The sequence below is a fragment of the Cupressus sempervirens genome, chromosome 5, assembly GCF_028749045.1.
Source record: "Cupressus sempervirens isolate cs-2001-9-10 chromosome 5, ASM2874904v1, whole genome shotgun sequence".
NCBI classification, from domain to species: domain Eukaryota; kingdom Viridiplantae; phylum Streptophyta; class Pinopsida; order Cupressales; family Cupressaceae; genus Cupressus; species Cupressus sempervirens.
The window spans coordinates 816,171,424-816,188,849 of NC_143122.1; the positions used below are offsets into that span (position 1 = coordinate 816,171,424).

Below are 17,426 nucleotides of genomic sequence, written 5' to 3' on the forward strand. Positions count from 1 at the left end.
ATCACATGCCATGCTTCCAACCTTCAAAAATTCTCCCTTAGCTAACCTATCAGGCCTTGTCCCATTTGACTCTTTCACCTTTTCCCTTTTTTTTCACTTACAACAATAACTACCCTTGTGTCTGCTTAAATAATAGCAAGTCCCACAAAACCACCAAGTGGTATTACATAAACCATGTGCTACCTAACCCATTGACCCCACATTTAATATTGGAAATTTTAATTCTTTTCTCCAATATTAAATAATTACATGGAATATTATCACAATGTTACAATGCAACTCATCAAGTATATCCCATGGGAATCTTTCCATGTTGCACATCCATCTAGGTGCAACATTACATAATAAAATAAAATAATAAAAGATAACAATATTATGTGATGTGTGCAACACCCATTATCTCAACAAACTTCATAATGGTGTCAAAATCACTGACTATTACAACATGGGCTTTTGAGAACTACAATAATTGGGCTTCAATCTCTATCCAACTTTCTTTATATATATATATATACATTATTTGAAATATATTTTCGGGCGATATTGATGCTTATCACCCATCTTCTTGTCTAGTATTTACTAGAGACTATCTTTTTCATAGGCTTCCTTCTTCAAGTTATATTATGTTTCTATACCTCCTAATGCACCATTACATGTGCCTCCTTCTATCTTCCATAATATTAATCTTATATCAAAATATTCCATTTCTTATGTACTTAGCTTGTTATTTATATTATTATAAATTTTGATTGAAATGTTTATATGAAATGCTTGGTTAGGAATTATGTATTAGGGATATTCATGGCCCTAAAATTCCAAGTTTTTAGCCTCATTTCCCCTTCAAATGAAATGCTACCTTTGTGTTTTTTTCTTGATCTTCTACTACCCTTTATATTTCTCTTAATTCAACTAGTGATTTTTTCCTCTCTACTTCTTTTGTCTTCCCATAACCAAGTCTTATACTTTAAAGGAATTAATTGCCAATGCTATGGTTTTTATTTTTCCCTATGTTCCCCCTCCCACTCATTATTGTCAACAATAAATATTTCTTCATTATCTTCTAAATTTGTTTCACCAAATCATAGATTTTCTCTTATCAATCTCTATTTTAATTTTTTTGCCTCTATATTTCTTTCTCATTCCATCTCAAACTCCATGAGATGGTTTATGCTCAAGAGATCCCATGTTGCTTCTAGTTCTCCTGGGTTTCATTCTTCTTCTTCTTATTCTATTTCTTGGATCTTTCCTTCTTCTATGCCATTCATTACTTCCTTCTATACCCTTTGATTTACATGTAGGGATGAACAATGATAATTTATTGTAATCATTTATAGAAATTCAAACATTTTGCCTCCTTAAGAAATTCATCAAACTAGGGAAAAATGTACCACTTGTAAACAAATGTTAATAACTTTCATAAATACCATAACAATGCCAATATATTCAGTGCATTTGTAGAACTATGACATAAATAAAATTTTCATATTTTATAATAAGATCCAAGTGTTAAAATTAAATGTATGCCCTTTTCCCCAAAATTACCAACTCTAAGGAAGATGTAGACCTGCCTTCACAAAACTGACCATAAATTTTGCAAGACTTAATCAATTTAGATCAAACCAAAACTAAAATTAAAATAAACATTAAAAAGTAGAAAAATATAATTTTCATATCCTTATCATTATTTCTAAGAACATACAAATTGAAATATCATTTAACAAATTTTATAAAAAATAACTCAGAAAATGAGAGAATAGTTCTTCAAGTATAAGTTTTTGTCCACTCCAATCCTTCTCCAAACTTTCTCTTTATAAATTAGACTTTGGAAGCCAAATCCATATAATTTTCCATCATATTAAACCAATAGAAAAGCCTTAAACTACAACCTTTTAAAAAGATGTCATGAAAATTTTGACAACTTATGAACAAATTTTTAAATTATTATTCAAATGACTTCAAAGCTTTCCTAAATCTTTCAAACATTATAAAATTGACATTGAGTCACAAATTATACCAATTCCATTGTATTTGGATATATTTGAGTGGTTTGACTTTACTAGGAGCTTATAGATCAACATGTGAATATAATGGCTTTAATAACTTTACAAAATGTTACTAATGGATTGTAAAGGGTCTTTAGGTCCTCGCATAACATTAAAAAGACATTAAATATAATATGATCTATAGATCAAACTATTTATGAGACACCCAGTGAATAGGTTCTCTTGCACCACCCTTTGTTGGCTCTTTTCATTTTCTATAATTTTATCTCTATTTATTTCATCCAAACAAGACAATAATTTTCTTATCTCTTCATGTAAGGATTCTACTTGTTCAATTAACCAATTTAGAGATTCTTTAAATCATGTTAATCTCTCATTTACTTCCCTTGGGTTGTGGAATTATTTGTCTCACTAGCTTCAATTTTAGAGGCTATATTTTCAATGAAGGCCACTCCTATATCATTGTTTAACTTTATTTTATTCTTGACATCTCATGGTAATTGTTCTATATTATTGTTTATTGTTTTAATGCCTTTTTATTGGATTTTTATTATCTAGACCATTGAAAATTCTAGCTTAATATAATATCCTATTTACTCTGTGATTATTTAAGAGTCTTGGTTTTTAGAATTAACATTAATGTCTATTAACATTTCTTACCTCTATAAAATTGAATAATTTCCCTTCTATCCCTATGAATGAACCCACAATATTTCCAAATTCCTTATATTTTCTATGTGTAGCATTTTTATAGTTAAATATGGTATTCTAACACATCTTGGAAAACTTTTAGGTTTATATGTTTTACTATTTAGCTTAATGTTTTGATCTATAAAGTGAAAACCAAAACCTTTATAAATTACTATCTAACAATATAGAAATTCCCTTTTGGATGATTCCTCTCTTCAATATAAATATAGAAAATTTCAAGAAGGGTAGAAATAATTATGTATTTTAAAAATGTCAATTTTCACCACTTCACAATATTACTAGTATGTTGCCTTGGTCCACTCCATTTTGTGAACAAGCTATGCTTTCTAAAATAACTCTACCTTGTGGAAATTTTATTTTTATGGATGATGAACACTTTGTAATCCAATCTTTTGATTTATCAAGGGATTTTGTCTTTATTTTCCACTGAGATACTTTTGGGTTGATGTCTTCATGAAGTAGAATTTTCCTTTTTGAAAGAGCAAGGAGTGAAATTGGGTCTAGTTTATCTTTGAAGATATGTTCTTTTTTCCATAATACTCTTGATTTCTTTGTACATACAATTACTTGAAACAATGGTTTTTGATTGATAATTAACATCCATAGATCTATTGAAAAGAGTTTATTATCAAAGATAAAGAAGGTAAGTGTTAATAAGTAATCTAATAAATTATAGAAGTTGAGTATTCAATTAGGGAATCATTGGGTAAACCAAGAAAGAGTGAAAATATATGTAAATGAAATAATGAAAATGAAAATATAGCATGGATGAAATAATTATATTCATAATGAAAATGATGAAAAAATCTTGTTGATATTGATATTCTTATAAGACATGGAAGAAATTTTCTAGAAGGAAACATAAAAGGTACAGGAAAGGAATACAATCTTCTTAAGGTAGAGTTCAATATTTAGTAGAATAAATTGCTATAGACAAAAAGGTCAATTAAGCTCATAGAAAATAAAAGTAATGAGCAATTATGAATGAAACCAATAAGGAAACAAAGTGGATACTACATAAAGGTGATTTGATTCTTGGAAAGATCATTCTTGTACCTCTTATGAATTTTCATCAAATATCCTATGTAAATAAAACTACAACTCTCACTTTCCACTAACTAGAGGAAAATAAAATAAAATGATTCACCTTAGTTGTGCATATTCATGTAGACTCGTCAATTTATTTCTATATTTTTTCTTTGAAGGTATAATTTATAGTTTATGTTTCTTTAGTCTTCATAATTTTATTTTTCAAAGAGGGGTAAATACTTTTGACCTAGAACTATGAAACAACTTGATCACAAATAAGGACCACATCCCAAATATGACCATTCAATATTTACATGCCAATTGTATTTGAGCCTTGCTAAAAAGAAAAACATTATTACAAATTAAGTATTATGCCATGCCAATATTGCCAATAGTATTCCTAATTATACAATACATACTTTTTTCACCTTTTTCACCTTGTAATTCAATCATCTATAATTTCTTTTTCTATTGTTCCTTCATGATATAAAAATTGTTAATTTTAAAAATAAATTATATTTCAAATCTTTTTAGTAACCTAATTTCATGTCCATTAAAGTAATCAAACTTTGTATGATCTTTTATGGACCAAAATTGTTCACCTTTATTATATGTATTGTATAGAAAGATTTATTTCCTTATATTTTCCATCACTTCATCTTCAACATCATATTCATTTTTTAACCCTCTTCGTATTGTCTGTATGATTGTACTTAGAATTTACTTTTTTGAAAATTTAATTACCTCCCACACCCCTAAATTCTAGTCTGATTCTAGCCATACACTATTTTGCATAAAGTTTCCTTGTACTCTTGATCATCAAATTATTATAGGAAGACTCCTCTTATGGTAATGTCATATCTTAATTTATTATATTTTCTCTTATCAAACACTTAAGTGATAATATTATAATTATCTAAGTGGTGTTTATAATTCAAAACTCAATACAAAAGTCAATATTTTTACACCAAACCAAATAAAAATATATAATATACATAAATTAACTATTGGGAAGAAAGATACATATTATTGTAAATAATTTAACTGATAAAAAATCAAATTAATCATAATTCATGTTTAAATGAGGATATAATATAATCTCTTATTTATATAGGTTAGAAAATTAAATATTGAAAATATGAATGATCATCACAATTATAAAATTCAACTTATTTATTATATATAGTATAAAAGTATATAATTTAAAATTATAGAAAGATTAACCATGCAATATTTAAGAATATTAATCCAATTATACACTCAATAAACATTATCTAATACAGAAACATAAATATTTTATCTCATTACATTGTAATATAAGGTTGCACATGATTCATAGAATTTTAATAAATGTTATTGGTACATACATACGATTTGGTGACAATATTATATGATATAAAATACATAGGAATGATATATTATATTGTGAGAGTTATTAAATTTAATGAATGTTATGTTGGTATTAAAGATAGAGTAACTGAGAGGGGGGGTGAATCAGTTACTAAAAAAAATTAATCCATAGATCCCTTAGATGTCTTAAAGATCTAGTTACTCGGTAAACAAATGTTGTAACTCAGCAAATTAAATTACTACTTATTTTCAAGCATTCATGCATATAACTAAAAACAAAGTGAACACAAGAGACACCAGATTTAACGTGGAAACCTAATATGGGAAAAACCACCAAGTAACTAGTCACCAAGTTTTCACTCTTCTAAAGTGAGCCCTATTAGGAGCGAAACCTGTTAAAGGTTACAATACACACTGTTAGGTGTGGCCCTATTAGAGGATTTAATCACCTTGTTAGGAGTGGCCTTGCTAGAGGTCTTAAGAACAATTCAACTGAACTATTACTTTGTTAGAGGATTTACAAAATGGCTGTTAAACCAACTCTATTAAGAGATTTGAAATCATTGCTACAATGGTTAGAAAGTAACAATGAATTGACTTGAACAAGATGTAATTGAATTTGCTGGTTACAGGTCTCTGTTTAGCATCATTAGATCCTCCTTGATCAAATATGGCTTTGCTACTCCTCAATGATCTCTGATCATCCTTCAAATTTGCTTCCACAATAATCAATCTTCATTTTTACATTAATTCCACTTCCATTTCATACTTTTTAGAATTCACAACTTGACCTCTTACTTATACCATTCAGATTGTCAAGTCGGCCCATTTACATGTTACATTTACCAATAAATCATACATTAGTCGACTACAAATATTACTCTTAAACAAATAAATGTTATTTCATAAAACAATGAAATCCTTTACTGGCTGACCCTGCTCGGTAAATACTGCTTCCAAAAATTTCCTGAGTTAACCTTCTTGACTCAATTAACATTGCAATATCCTTAAAATCTTTTGGTTACCGAGTTTGCTCCATAAGAACTAAATTTCTTTGATTACCTTGAAAGCTCGATCAGAACTACTTCTGCCAAATTACCTTTGATGATCGAGTGAGCTCAGTAAGAACTACTTTTTCCACATTTCCTTTGATAACTATGTGAGCTCGATAAGAACTGCTTCTTCCACATTACCTTTGATGACCGAGTGAACTCGGTAAGAACTGCTTCTTTGCTTTGCTGACCTTCTGAGCTCGATAGACACTATCTAGTTGACCTTCTGAGTTTAGTAGACACTATACTTTGTCTAGCTGACCTTCTGAGCTCAGTAGACACTATCCTTTATCTAGCTGACCTTCTGAGTTTGGTAGACATTGTCTTTTGCCTTGCTGACCTTCTGAGCTTAGTAGATACCGTCTGATGACTGATATGACATTTGCGTAACATTAAAGACAATACACAATTTGAACAATTATATCCAACAATCTCCCTCTTTGGCATTGATGGAAACACAACATGTCATAGTAGGATGAAATTTGAAAACAAGTCTTTTAATGACAGAATACAAAACTCCCTCTTTCATAATAATCTCTCCCTCTTACACAAACTTTTATTATTTTGCAAATTTTAGAAGGATATGATAGTATATTCTCCCTTTTTGACAACACATGCCAAAGACAACTCAAAACAACTAAATAACATTGTACTTGATGTACTAATTCATATGCAATATCTTCATTAGTTTGCTGCATCAACTGATAGATTTCCAATTCTGTTCCTATTGATGCATCACTAAAACTATATTTTAGTGAGCTTTAGATAGGGGAATGACTCCTAACTTACCTCTTAGATACAAGAATGCATCCTTAGGTAAAGACTTTGTGAATATGTCAGCAATTTGTTCCTTTGTATGCACATATTCCAATCTTATTTCTTTTTCTTGTACCAATTCTCTAACAAAGTGATATTTTATGGCAATATGCTTGGTTTTTGAATGCATCACTGGATTCTTGGAGATGTTAATTGCACTTGTGTTATCACAAAACATAACAATTGGTTCTTTGATTTCTTGCTTCATACCTTCCAATAATTGTTTAAACCACACAATGTTTGAGCAATTTACTGCTGCTGCAACATATTTAGCCTCTACTGTGGATTGAGATGTACAAATTCTACTTTTTGCTTATCCAAGAAACTGATCTTTTTCCAAGAAAGAAAGCTCCTCCACTTGTGCTCTTTCTATCATCAATATTTCCTGCCCAATCTGCATCAGTGAACACCTTTAAATCCAGTTTTCCTCCAAGTTTATACCATAATCCATAATCTTTAGTTTCTTTTAAGTATCTCATGATCCTTTTGATTGCCATCATGTGATTTTCTTTTAGTTTTGCTGAGAATCTTGCTACAATCCCTACTACAAGGGGAATGTCTGGTCTTGTGTGCAGTACATATTGCAGCTTTCCAATCATAGATCTATACAATGTCTGATCTACTTCCTTTGATTCATCATCGTTGGTCAATTTTAATCCAGTACACATAGGAGTCCCAACTAGTTTGCAATCTTCTATACCAAAATTTTTTAGTATCTCCTTAATGTATTTAGATTGAGTGATGTAGATGCCATTCTTATTCTGTTGAATTTGAAGATCGACAAAGAATTTGATTTCACCAAACATTGACATTTCAAATTCTTTGTTCATTTTCTCTAAAAATTCTTTGCAAAGATCATCATTTCCTATGAACAAAGTATCATCTACAAATTTTTCTGCCAAAACAATCTTATTATCTGGTCCTTCCTTTATGTACAAACTGTTGTTCTCATTAGTTCTTTGAAAACCAATTAGAATAAGATAGTTATGCAATCTTTCATACCATGCTGGGGCTTGTTTCAGACCATATAATGGTTTATGCAATTTGCAGACCATGTCCTTCTTGTTTGGATTAACAAAACCTTCAAGCTGCTCGATGTAAACCTCTTCCTCCAATATGCCATTGAGAAATACTAACTTGACATCCATCTGATAAGATTTGTATCCTTTGAATGTAGCATATGTAAGTAAGGTTCTCACACCTTCCAATCTTGCAACAAGAGCAAAATTTTCTCCATAGTCTACACCTTCTTCTTGTGAATATCTTTTGCATACCAATCTAGCTTTGTTCCTTGATACCTTACCATCTTCATTTAGTTTGTTTCTGAATACCCACTTTATTCCAATCACATTCTTGTCTTTGGGTCTAGGTACAAGAGTCCATGTTTTATTTTTCTCTATCTGTTATATCTCTTCATTCATAGTTTCAATCCAACTTTCATTGTCTAGTGCATCTTTGACATTTCTAGGTTCAAAATCAGCAAGTAAACAAATGCCTTTCAACTTACTTCTTGTCATTGTTCCTTCTAATTTATCACCAATGATCTGATTTGGTGCATGATTCTTCCTGACATACTTGGCTAACATGGGCTCCTTTCCTTTTGAATGACTTGCATTGTTATCCTTCTGTGTCTCAACTTCTAGTTTTGGTTCTGGTTGCTCAAGCTCGGTAGATGCTAACTCGATAGCTTCTATTTGCAACTCGGGTTCTCGCAGCTCAGTAGATGCTGACTCAGTTTGAACTTCTCGTGACTTAGTTAATGAAGACTCTGGAGTTGAGGATTCCTAATTAATAGGTATACTTGACATTGTATTAGGTTCAATGTAAACAAATCTTCTGTAGTCTTCAAGTTCCTTTTTGCTTTCGTCTTCTGTTCTTTTTGCAAACTCATCAACTTTCACATGTGCACTTTCTATGACTTTGTGAGTAGATAAGTTCAAACATCTATATGCTTTTCTTTTGCAAGAGTATCCCAAAAATATTCCTTCATCACTTTTTACATCAAATTTACCTTTTCTAGATTCTTTCAAAATGTAACATTTGCTTCCAAATACTTTTAGATATCTTACATTGGGTTTGTAGCCATACCACAACTCATAGGTTGTTTTGAATGAGTCCTTTTTCAACTATACTCGGTTCAAGGTATGAACTATAGTTCTGATAGCTTCCTTCAAGTATTTGATAGCAATGCCTTTCTCAATCATTAAGGTTCTTGCACAATCCATTATAGATCTATTCTTTCTTTCTGCTATTCCATTTTGTTCAGGAGTTCCAGGTGCTGAAACCTATCTTTTGATCCCCTTTTCAATGTAAAAGTTATTGAACTCATGTGAAATGAATTCCCCACCTTTGTCAGACCTTAAGCATTTCAGTCTTTTGCCTATTTCCTTTTCTACTCTGGCCAAATACCATTTGAACTTTTCAAATGCTTTTGATTTCTCTCTTAGGTACATGACAGTCATCATTCTTGAATAATCATCAACAAATAGAATAAAGAATTTTTCACCCGCATAACATTCAATGCCAATAGGTCCACACAAATCAGTATGCACAATTTATAGAACTTCTTCAGTCTGATAGTTCTTGCTCTTAAAACTAGTCTTTCCCATTTTACCAATTTGACAATTCTTGTATAGACCAACCTCAGGTTTCTTTATGTAAGGAATACCTCTTACTTTCCTGAATTTACTAATTTTTATTAAGTTGTCAAAGTTTACATGACACAATCTCCTATGCCATAACCAACTTTCTTCAATTTGAGCAATGAAATATGAACATTCACCAAGTTCAAATAAAATAAGTTACCTTTTGTTTGAGTGCCTGATCCAATCAACTTTTCTTTTCCATCCAACAATCTTTATTTTCCATGCATAAATTCTACTTTGAATCCATTATTGAGTAGCTGTGCCACACTCAACAAATTATACTTTAGTCCTTCTACCCAATATGCATTATCACATACAAGTTCCTTGGTTAGTGAGATTCTTCATTTTCCTCTTATACAACAAGGTTCATTGTTACCAAATCTTACACTGCCACCATTATAGTCTTCAAAATATTAAAACTTTGACTTATCACTAGTCATGTGATGAGAACAACCACTATCTATGATCCATGTATCATTTCTACTCATATGAGAAATGAGTTCCATTTTCTCATCATTATCAGACTCATCTTTCACAGCAATGTAGAAAATTTAATCTTCTTCTTCATCATCAGAATCATTAGAATCTTTTTTCATAAAACATGTTTCCTTACCTTTATCCTTGAATGATTTGAATTCTTTATTTCCATTGTACTTGTGACCTTTCTTCTCATCTTTGTTCTGCTTATTTGGGCACCTAGTAGCAATATGTCCAATTTCTTCACAAGAGAAATAGATTAGAGGAACTTTACCTTTGTAGTTCCCTTTGCCTCTTGAATATTTTCTTGCTAGTAGAGCTTCAACCACTTCAAGATCACTGTTTGAACTTTGTTTTGATTCTTCATCACTGTCTAATTGTGAATCCTTCATATTTTTCCCTCTATCTTTGAGTGAAAGCTTGGCTTCAAATGCTGATTCAATGTTCTTGGCAGCTGAAACATAATTGTCATAGTTATCTAGCTCAAATGCAATCAATCTTCCAACTATGGCCTCTAAATTTATTTTATGATTTGCCTCACATCTCCTTTCTTGAATTGTAGAGACTCTGATTCCATAAATGAGAAGTAGAGTTCTAAGAACTTTACTTATAACTATCTCCTCACTAATATCTCCTCCAGATGCTTTGATTACACTAACACATGCTTTAACTCTTTTAACATACTTTGCAATGTTTTCACCCTCTCTCATCCTCATTTGATCAAATTTCCCTCTCAAACTTTCTGCTTTGACTCTTCTCACATTATCATCTCCTCCATAGATCTCTTTCAGCTTGTTCCACATTTCAAAGGCAGTTTTGCAATCCTTGATGTCATCAAATTCTTCATAACTTAGAGCAGATGCTATATCTATCATCATGTTATTGTGAGTCTTCTTTTCAGCAATATCATTGACAGATAATATACTAGAGGGTTCTTCATATTTTTCATCAAGGTACTTTAGCCCTGTATCACCAAGCTAGATGAAGCCTCATCAATCTCTGCCATGCTGAGAAGTTGTCCCTGTTAAGTCTTAGAATTTTCCTTTTGTAAGACATCCAGATTTTTAGCTTAGATCCTTGAAATCTTTTCCTGTAAGCACCAATAGCCCTAATACCAATAGTTGGTATTAAAGGTAGAGTAATTGAGAGGGGGCTTGAATCAGTTACTAACAAAAATTAATCCACAAATCCCTTAGATGTCTTAAAGATCTAGTTACTTGGTAAACAAATGCTGTAACTCGGTAAATTAAATTAGTACTTATTTTCAAGCATTCATACATGTAACTGAAAATAAAGTGAACACAAGAGACACTAGATTTAACGTGGAAACCCAATATGGGAAAAACCACCAAGTAACTAGTCACCAATTTTTTACTCTTCTGAAGTGAGCCCTGTTAGGAGCCAACCCTGTTAAAGGTTACAATACACACTGTTAGGTGTGACCTTGTTAGAGGATTTAATCACCTTGTTAGGAGTGGCCTTACTAGAGGTCTTTAGAACAATTCAACTGAACTATTACCTTGTTAGAGGATTTACAAAATGGCTGTTAAACCAACTCTGTTAAGAGATTTGGAATCACTACTACAATGGTTAGAAAGTAACAATGAATTGAACCGAACAAGATGCAACTGAATTTGTTAGTTACAGGTCTCTATTTAGCATCAATAGATCCTCCTTGATCAAATATGGCTTTGTTTCTCCTCAATGATCTCTGATCATCCTTCAAATTCCCTTCCACAATAATCAATCTTCATTTTTACATTAATTCACTTCTATTTCATACTTTTTAGAATTCACAACTTGACCTCTTACTTATACCATTCAGATTCTCAAGTCAGCCCATTTACATGTTACATTTACCAATAAATCATACATCATTCGATTACAGATATTACTCTTAAACAAATAAACGTTATTTCATAAAAAAATGAAATACTTTACCTGCTCGGTAAATACTAGTTCCAAAAATTTTCTGAGTTAAACTTCTTGACTTGGTTAACATTGCAATATCCTTAAAATCCTTTGGCTACCGAGTTTACTTTGTAAAAACTGAATTTCTTTGATTACCTTGAAAGCTCGATAAGAACTACTTTTGCCAAATTACCTTTGATGACTGAGTGAGCTCAGTAAGAACTGCTTTTTTCACATTTTCTTTAATGATCGAGTGAGCTCGGTAAGAACTGCTTCTTCCAAATTACCTTTGATGACCGAGTGAACTCGGTAAGAACTGCTTCTTTGCTTTGCTAACCTTCTGATCTTAGTAGACACTATCTAGCTGACCTTTTGAGTTTGGTAGACACTATCCTTTGTCTAGCTAACTTTATGAGCTCAGTAGAAACTATCCTTTGTCTAATTGACCTTCTGAGTTCGGTAGACACTATCTTTTGCCTTGCTTACCTTCTAAGCTCAGTAGACACTGTTTGATGACTGATATGACATTTTTGTGACATCAAAGATAACACACAATTTGAACAATTGTATCCAACATGTTATTAGTATTGAATAGTAAAACAAAAGTTTTTTGACTCTCACAAAACCAAAACCTAAGGGCATACGATTAATGAGAAATTAATAAAGGAGTAATAAAAAACTACCTAGAGAGAAGACATAAAATAAAACACATACAAAGTGGTCATGTATGTATATACAACTAATTAGCCATGAAAAGGACAATAAACAATTTTATAAATCATTACACACTATTTATCAAGAAGTAAATCATGGATATCATCTATAGTATAAAAGACATATATAAAAATAAGGGAAAATGACACCTCATCAAGGTAAAAAGAGGTAGAACATGAGACATAAAAATATTAGACATTTCTAGGAGATTTTATAATGCATCTTGACTTGTACAAAACATAGATCCAATCATCTATAAGAAACTTGAAGAGATCCATATAATTCCCATCATCTTCTATGTCCTTACCAAGCATCTTCTAGTAGAGTAGGTACAAAGAAGTAGTTGTATTCTGCATAGCCCAAAGACTAACATGTAAATACAACCCATATTTCTTTCCATATCCACCAATCTTGTCCCAAACCTTCCCACCCTAGCTTTACAATTGGCCACCTCCTATGCAATAATCATGCATCCTACACAATCCATAATAGGATTGATAAGAATGGTATTTTATTCACCAATCCTTAGATCCCTCCTTAGGTAAATGAGATTCTCATTTACACTATTCAAGATATGCATGGAATTGTTAGTCATTGTTATCCTTGTCTGTTTTACAACCCATAAGATTTTCTTTTCATTTCCTAGATTTCATAGCTAGGTTGCTTGATCAACATGGGTTTCTATTTTCCTTCTTGATATCCACCTTACCAAGCACGTCTTCTTGTACAATATGCACAAAGAAGTAGTTGTATGGTGCATATCCCAATGACTAAACCTAGAAATACAACCTACCTTTCTTTCCATATGTACCAATTTGCTCCTAAACCTTCCCACATTAGCCTTCAAATTGGCCACTTTCTATGCCATAATCCTACATCCTACACAATCCATAATAGGGATAAGATTGGTATCATATTCACCAATAATTAGATCCCTGATCAAGTTAATGATATCCAAGATATGTGTGGAGTTGTTAGTCTAAAACCTTTTAGAGAAACAAAGGGTATTTGATTCAACATCAACATCATTCCTATTTTTCCCTTTCTCATCATCTCCCTTATTTAACTAATTCTCTTAGTCATTACTATCCTCCTCTAAGTCACAACCAAAAATAATTATTTTTCCTTTCTTATATTTTATAGTCAATCTGATAGATCAACAAGGGTCACTAGTGTCATACTTGAAATCCACCTTTCCATCATAGGGAACCTCATAGATATGCAAGGGGAGGGGTTTCTTTTTTTTTTTTGAAATGTCATCTTGAACTCCTTATCTTTGAACTCACTAGAAATAATAATAGGAGTTTTAGAATTGAGCACTTTCGAATTGGAAGGTTGAGGGGCAATCTTGGAGGTTCTTGAATGATGATACATTTCTTTTTTACTAGGACTTTGTGTGATAATAATATTAGCAAGAGAGACTTTTAGAGAAAGGCTTCATAGACAAAAATAGGTCAATGAGGGAAGACATATCTAAATGAAAATCATGGAGACTAAAAATAAGACCTTAATGCAAAAGAAAAGGTTTCTTATCCTAAGATCTAAGACTTTCTTGTATATATTAATAATAGAAAATTGTATCTTTATTTTTTTTCCTTATACTATTTGTTGACTTAATATTGATTTCTTTTAATGACAATTTTAAAATTGAAGACAATAATTATTCTTTTAATCTCTCACTTGTATTCTAATATTTTAAAAAGTTATTAGGATTTATATATTTATTCAATATTATTATATAATATTAAAAATTTATTTTTAAAATTTTAATATATGTGAAAAATTGATACCATTGATTGTGAAAAAATGCATATTTCATTTCATAATAATTATAGTTATTTTATTTATTTAAAAATAATAATAATATTTTATTTTAAAATTCATGATTTATAATATCTAATATAACTACTAAACATTAAATGTCATCTTTTTAAACATTTTTCTATCATTACTTTGTATTATTATAATTTTTTATATTTAATATTAATATTTATCATAAATATATTATTAATGATAGTTTTTTTTTGAATTTTCAAACAATAACTTAATCATTTGTAATTAGAGAATGTCATTATAATAAGGTGAATACATTATTTTATGTATTAGAAAATGTGTAAGTTGACTACTATTGTTTCTTTTGCAGCTTATAGAATATTTGATATCATTTCCACATGTAAATGTGAATGCCATTAATAGCAATGGAGAGAGTGCACTAGATATAGCTTTAAAGCAAGGAAAAACTAAATGTGGGAAGATAAACAGTATATTAGAAGATGCCGGAGCTTCTAAAAGTTGCATAACCAATTTAAAGCTTGAGAAATCAGAAGAATCAAAGCAAGGGGGTGGTGGAGGGAACAACATCATGGATGTGGACACACTAGTGGCATCTCTCATTGCTTCTATTACATTTACAGCCGTATTTTCAGTACCAGGGGGAGCTTCAAGTAATTGGAGAAACAAACAACAAGATGAAGTTGCTAATTTGGGATTGAATACACTATTCCAAATATTTCTATTCTCTGATAGTCTTGCCTTATTTTCTTCCCTCACAGTGGTCATTGCTTGGTTATTTCGTGAGCGAGTCAATGGTAGTTCTGATTCAAATCGATCATTGTTAGCTAATTTTTCAGTGTTGAGCTTGGGAACCTCTGTAGTCTCTACAGGACTTGCATTTTTAAGTGCAACAATTCTTTTCACGATACCTAGACATTATGAAGATCTGAAGAATACGGATAAAAAGCATTTTAACAAATACCAGCTACTATTGGGAGGTGAAATATTCACAGCATTCATTGTACCCACACTTGCACTTATATTTATATCCTTGCTGTGGGTAATTGAATACTATTTCAAAGCTACAATGGAAGAGCGAGCTCGACTTTGGAAGCAATTCAACCAAGTTCTCATATACATAATTCCATCATTTTCCATAGTATTTGGAATTATTGTATGTTATGGAGTAGCATAAGGTTTAGTAGAATAACGTATTATAACGTTTATATAATAATGTATCAAACTATCTTTATTAAAGATGATTTCATATTTTATTAATATATTCAAAGTGAATGGTCTTATTATTGTTCTATTTATTTTATCCATGAAATTAAAATCATCTTTTAGTTTCTTCTCGTTCGTGACCTGAGAAAGATATCATGGTTAATAGTTATTTTCAATGAAGGATTATTTGCATGATGTATTTTCTCAAAAAAATTGTGTCAAATTTATTGTGCTGTATAGCATTTTTTGAATAAGAGTTATGTATAATATTTTTAAATACTAGTTTATCAGTATTAATAATATTGTTGTTAGTGCAACATTTTATTTTTAAACAAATCTATTTTAGAATCATTCTTGTATTTAGTAGTACAATAATTAATGTTAAGTGCGTATATTTTTACTAAATTTATTTTAGTTTATTTAACAAGTTTTACCATGAAGTTTTTAATATGTTTTATTGATATCATTATATATAGAAACATTCTATAATTGTAACATGGGGTAACTTGTTAGATCGATGTATAAGTCTGATGTTATTCCTTCCAATAAATTGTATTTGCCTTGTGATCTTAATTAGAAATGCTTATTTTTGTTGTATATTTTTTAGTTGCTTCTTAGTGTAAACCCAAGATTATAAGAGTATATTTTGTGCTCATTTGATAGGCCGAGAGATTATATTTGTTTTTGTGGCTCTATTCTATTTTTCTTATTGTAACGATCAAGATTGGAGGTTTTCTTGCTAGTTCTTTCCTCCTTGAGCCTTTGAATTAGTGTCATTATTATTCATATATTATATGTGTCTTGCCATGCTTGTCCCAAAAGATTTAAAAAAATGAGTTAAAGAAAATTAGTAGCCTCTACCTTACATTGATAGCCATGCATATGTAAAAGTGTTGATATTTAATAATAAAAATATTATTTATAAAATAAGTAGCCTATAAATTAAAGATGTATATAAAATGAAAGGAATGCTTTTTTTTTTCAAATTTAAAAAATCATAGTTTAATTATTGCTTTCTAATTTTGAGCTCAAAATGAAAATTTTTGATTTATTAATTTAATACACACATGCACACACACACATATCTATATGCATAATGCATGGTGGAAATAACTATCAATGATAGACTTACACTTTGTTAGTGTAAATAAATAATTATTATTACACTTTGCTTAAGTTTACTTAGGTTAATGCATTATTTAATTATTTATTAGTTAGATACCTAGGAGTATGCATACTCATATGAGTTGTCTTGTTGACAACACAAGAGTTAACAATTCCAATATAGAACATGGTGTCTATAACACAGAAGTTGGCATAATCAACTGAGTTATCATGTAGACAACATAGTTGTTCACACTCTAATTAAGCACATGTTGTCTACAACATCTTTTTACATGACACACCTATGTAAGCTTATCCTCTTATCATCACACTAACTTCTATGTTCAATGGAGGATAATCCACTCTTGGTGGACATGTGCTTAGTTGTGAGACTTATCATTTTGTTGACTCCTAATCATTCTAGAGGCCTTTATATATAGGCACTTCTAGTGTACATGTACATCAATTAATTTTCATATTGTTATTATGGTCATATTTTATTGGTCCATATTGTGCTAGTGCTTGAGCTTCTTGATCTTGGTGTGATTTTTTCCTAAGGAAAATTCTTACATGGTATCAAAGTTGAGGGAGCTTCTCTCCTCATAGCCATTGCAGAC

The 17,426-nt window shown here is 30.6% G+C and overlaps 1 protein-coding gene across 1 annotated transcript in view; it reads left to right on the forward strand.

Annotated features, from left to right (window-relative positions):
• Positions 1-15,791, forward strand: part of LOC149558402 (protein ACCELERATED CELL DEATH 6-like) — a 31,479-nt gene extending 15,688 nt beyond the window's left edge. Inside the window, exon 3 of the mRNA XM_089832643.1 lies at positions 14,852-15,791. Coding sequence (XP_089688769.1) covers positions 14,852-15,676 — 825 coding nt within the window. The 3' untranslated portion in view covers positions 15,677-15,791. The remainder of the gene's footprint in view (positions 1-14,851) is intronic.
• The last annotated feature ends 1,635 nt before the right edge of the window (positions 15,792-17,426 follow it).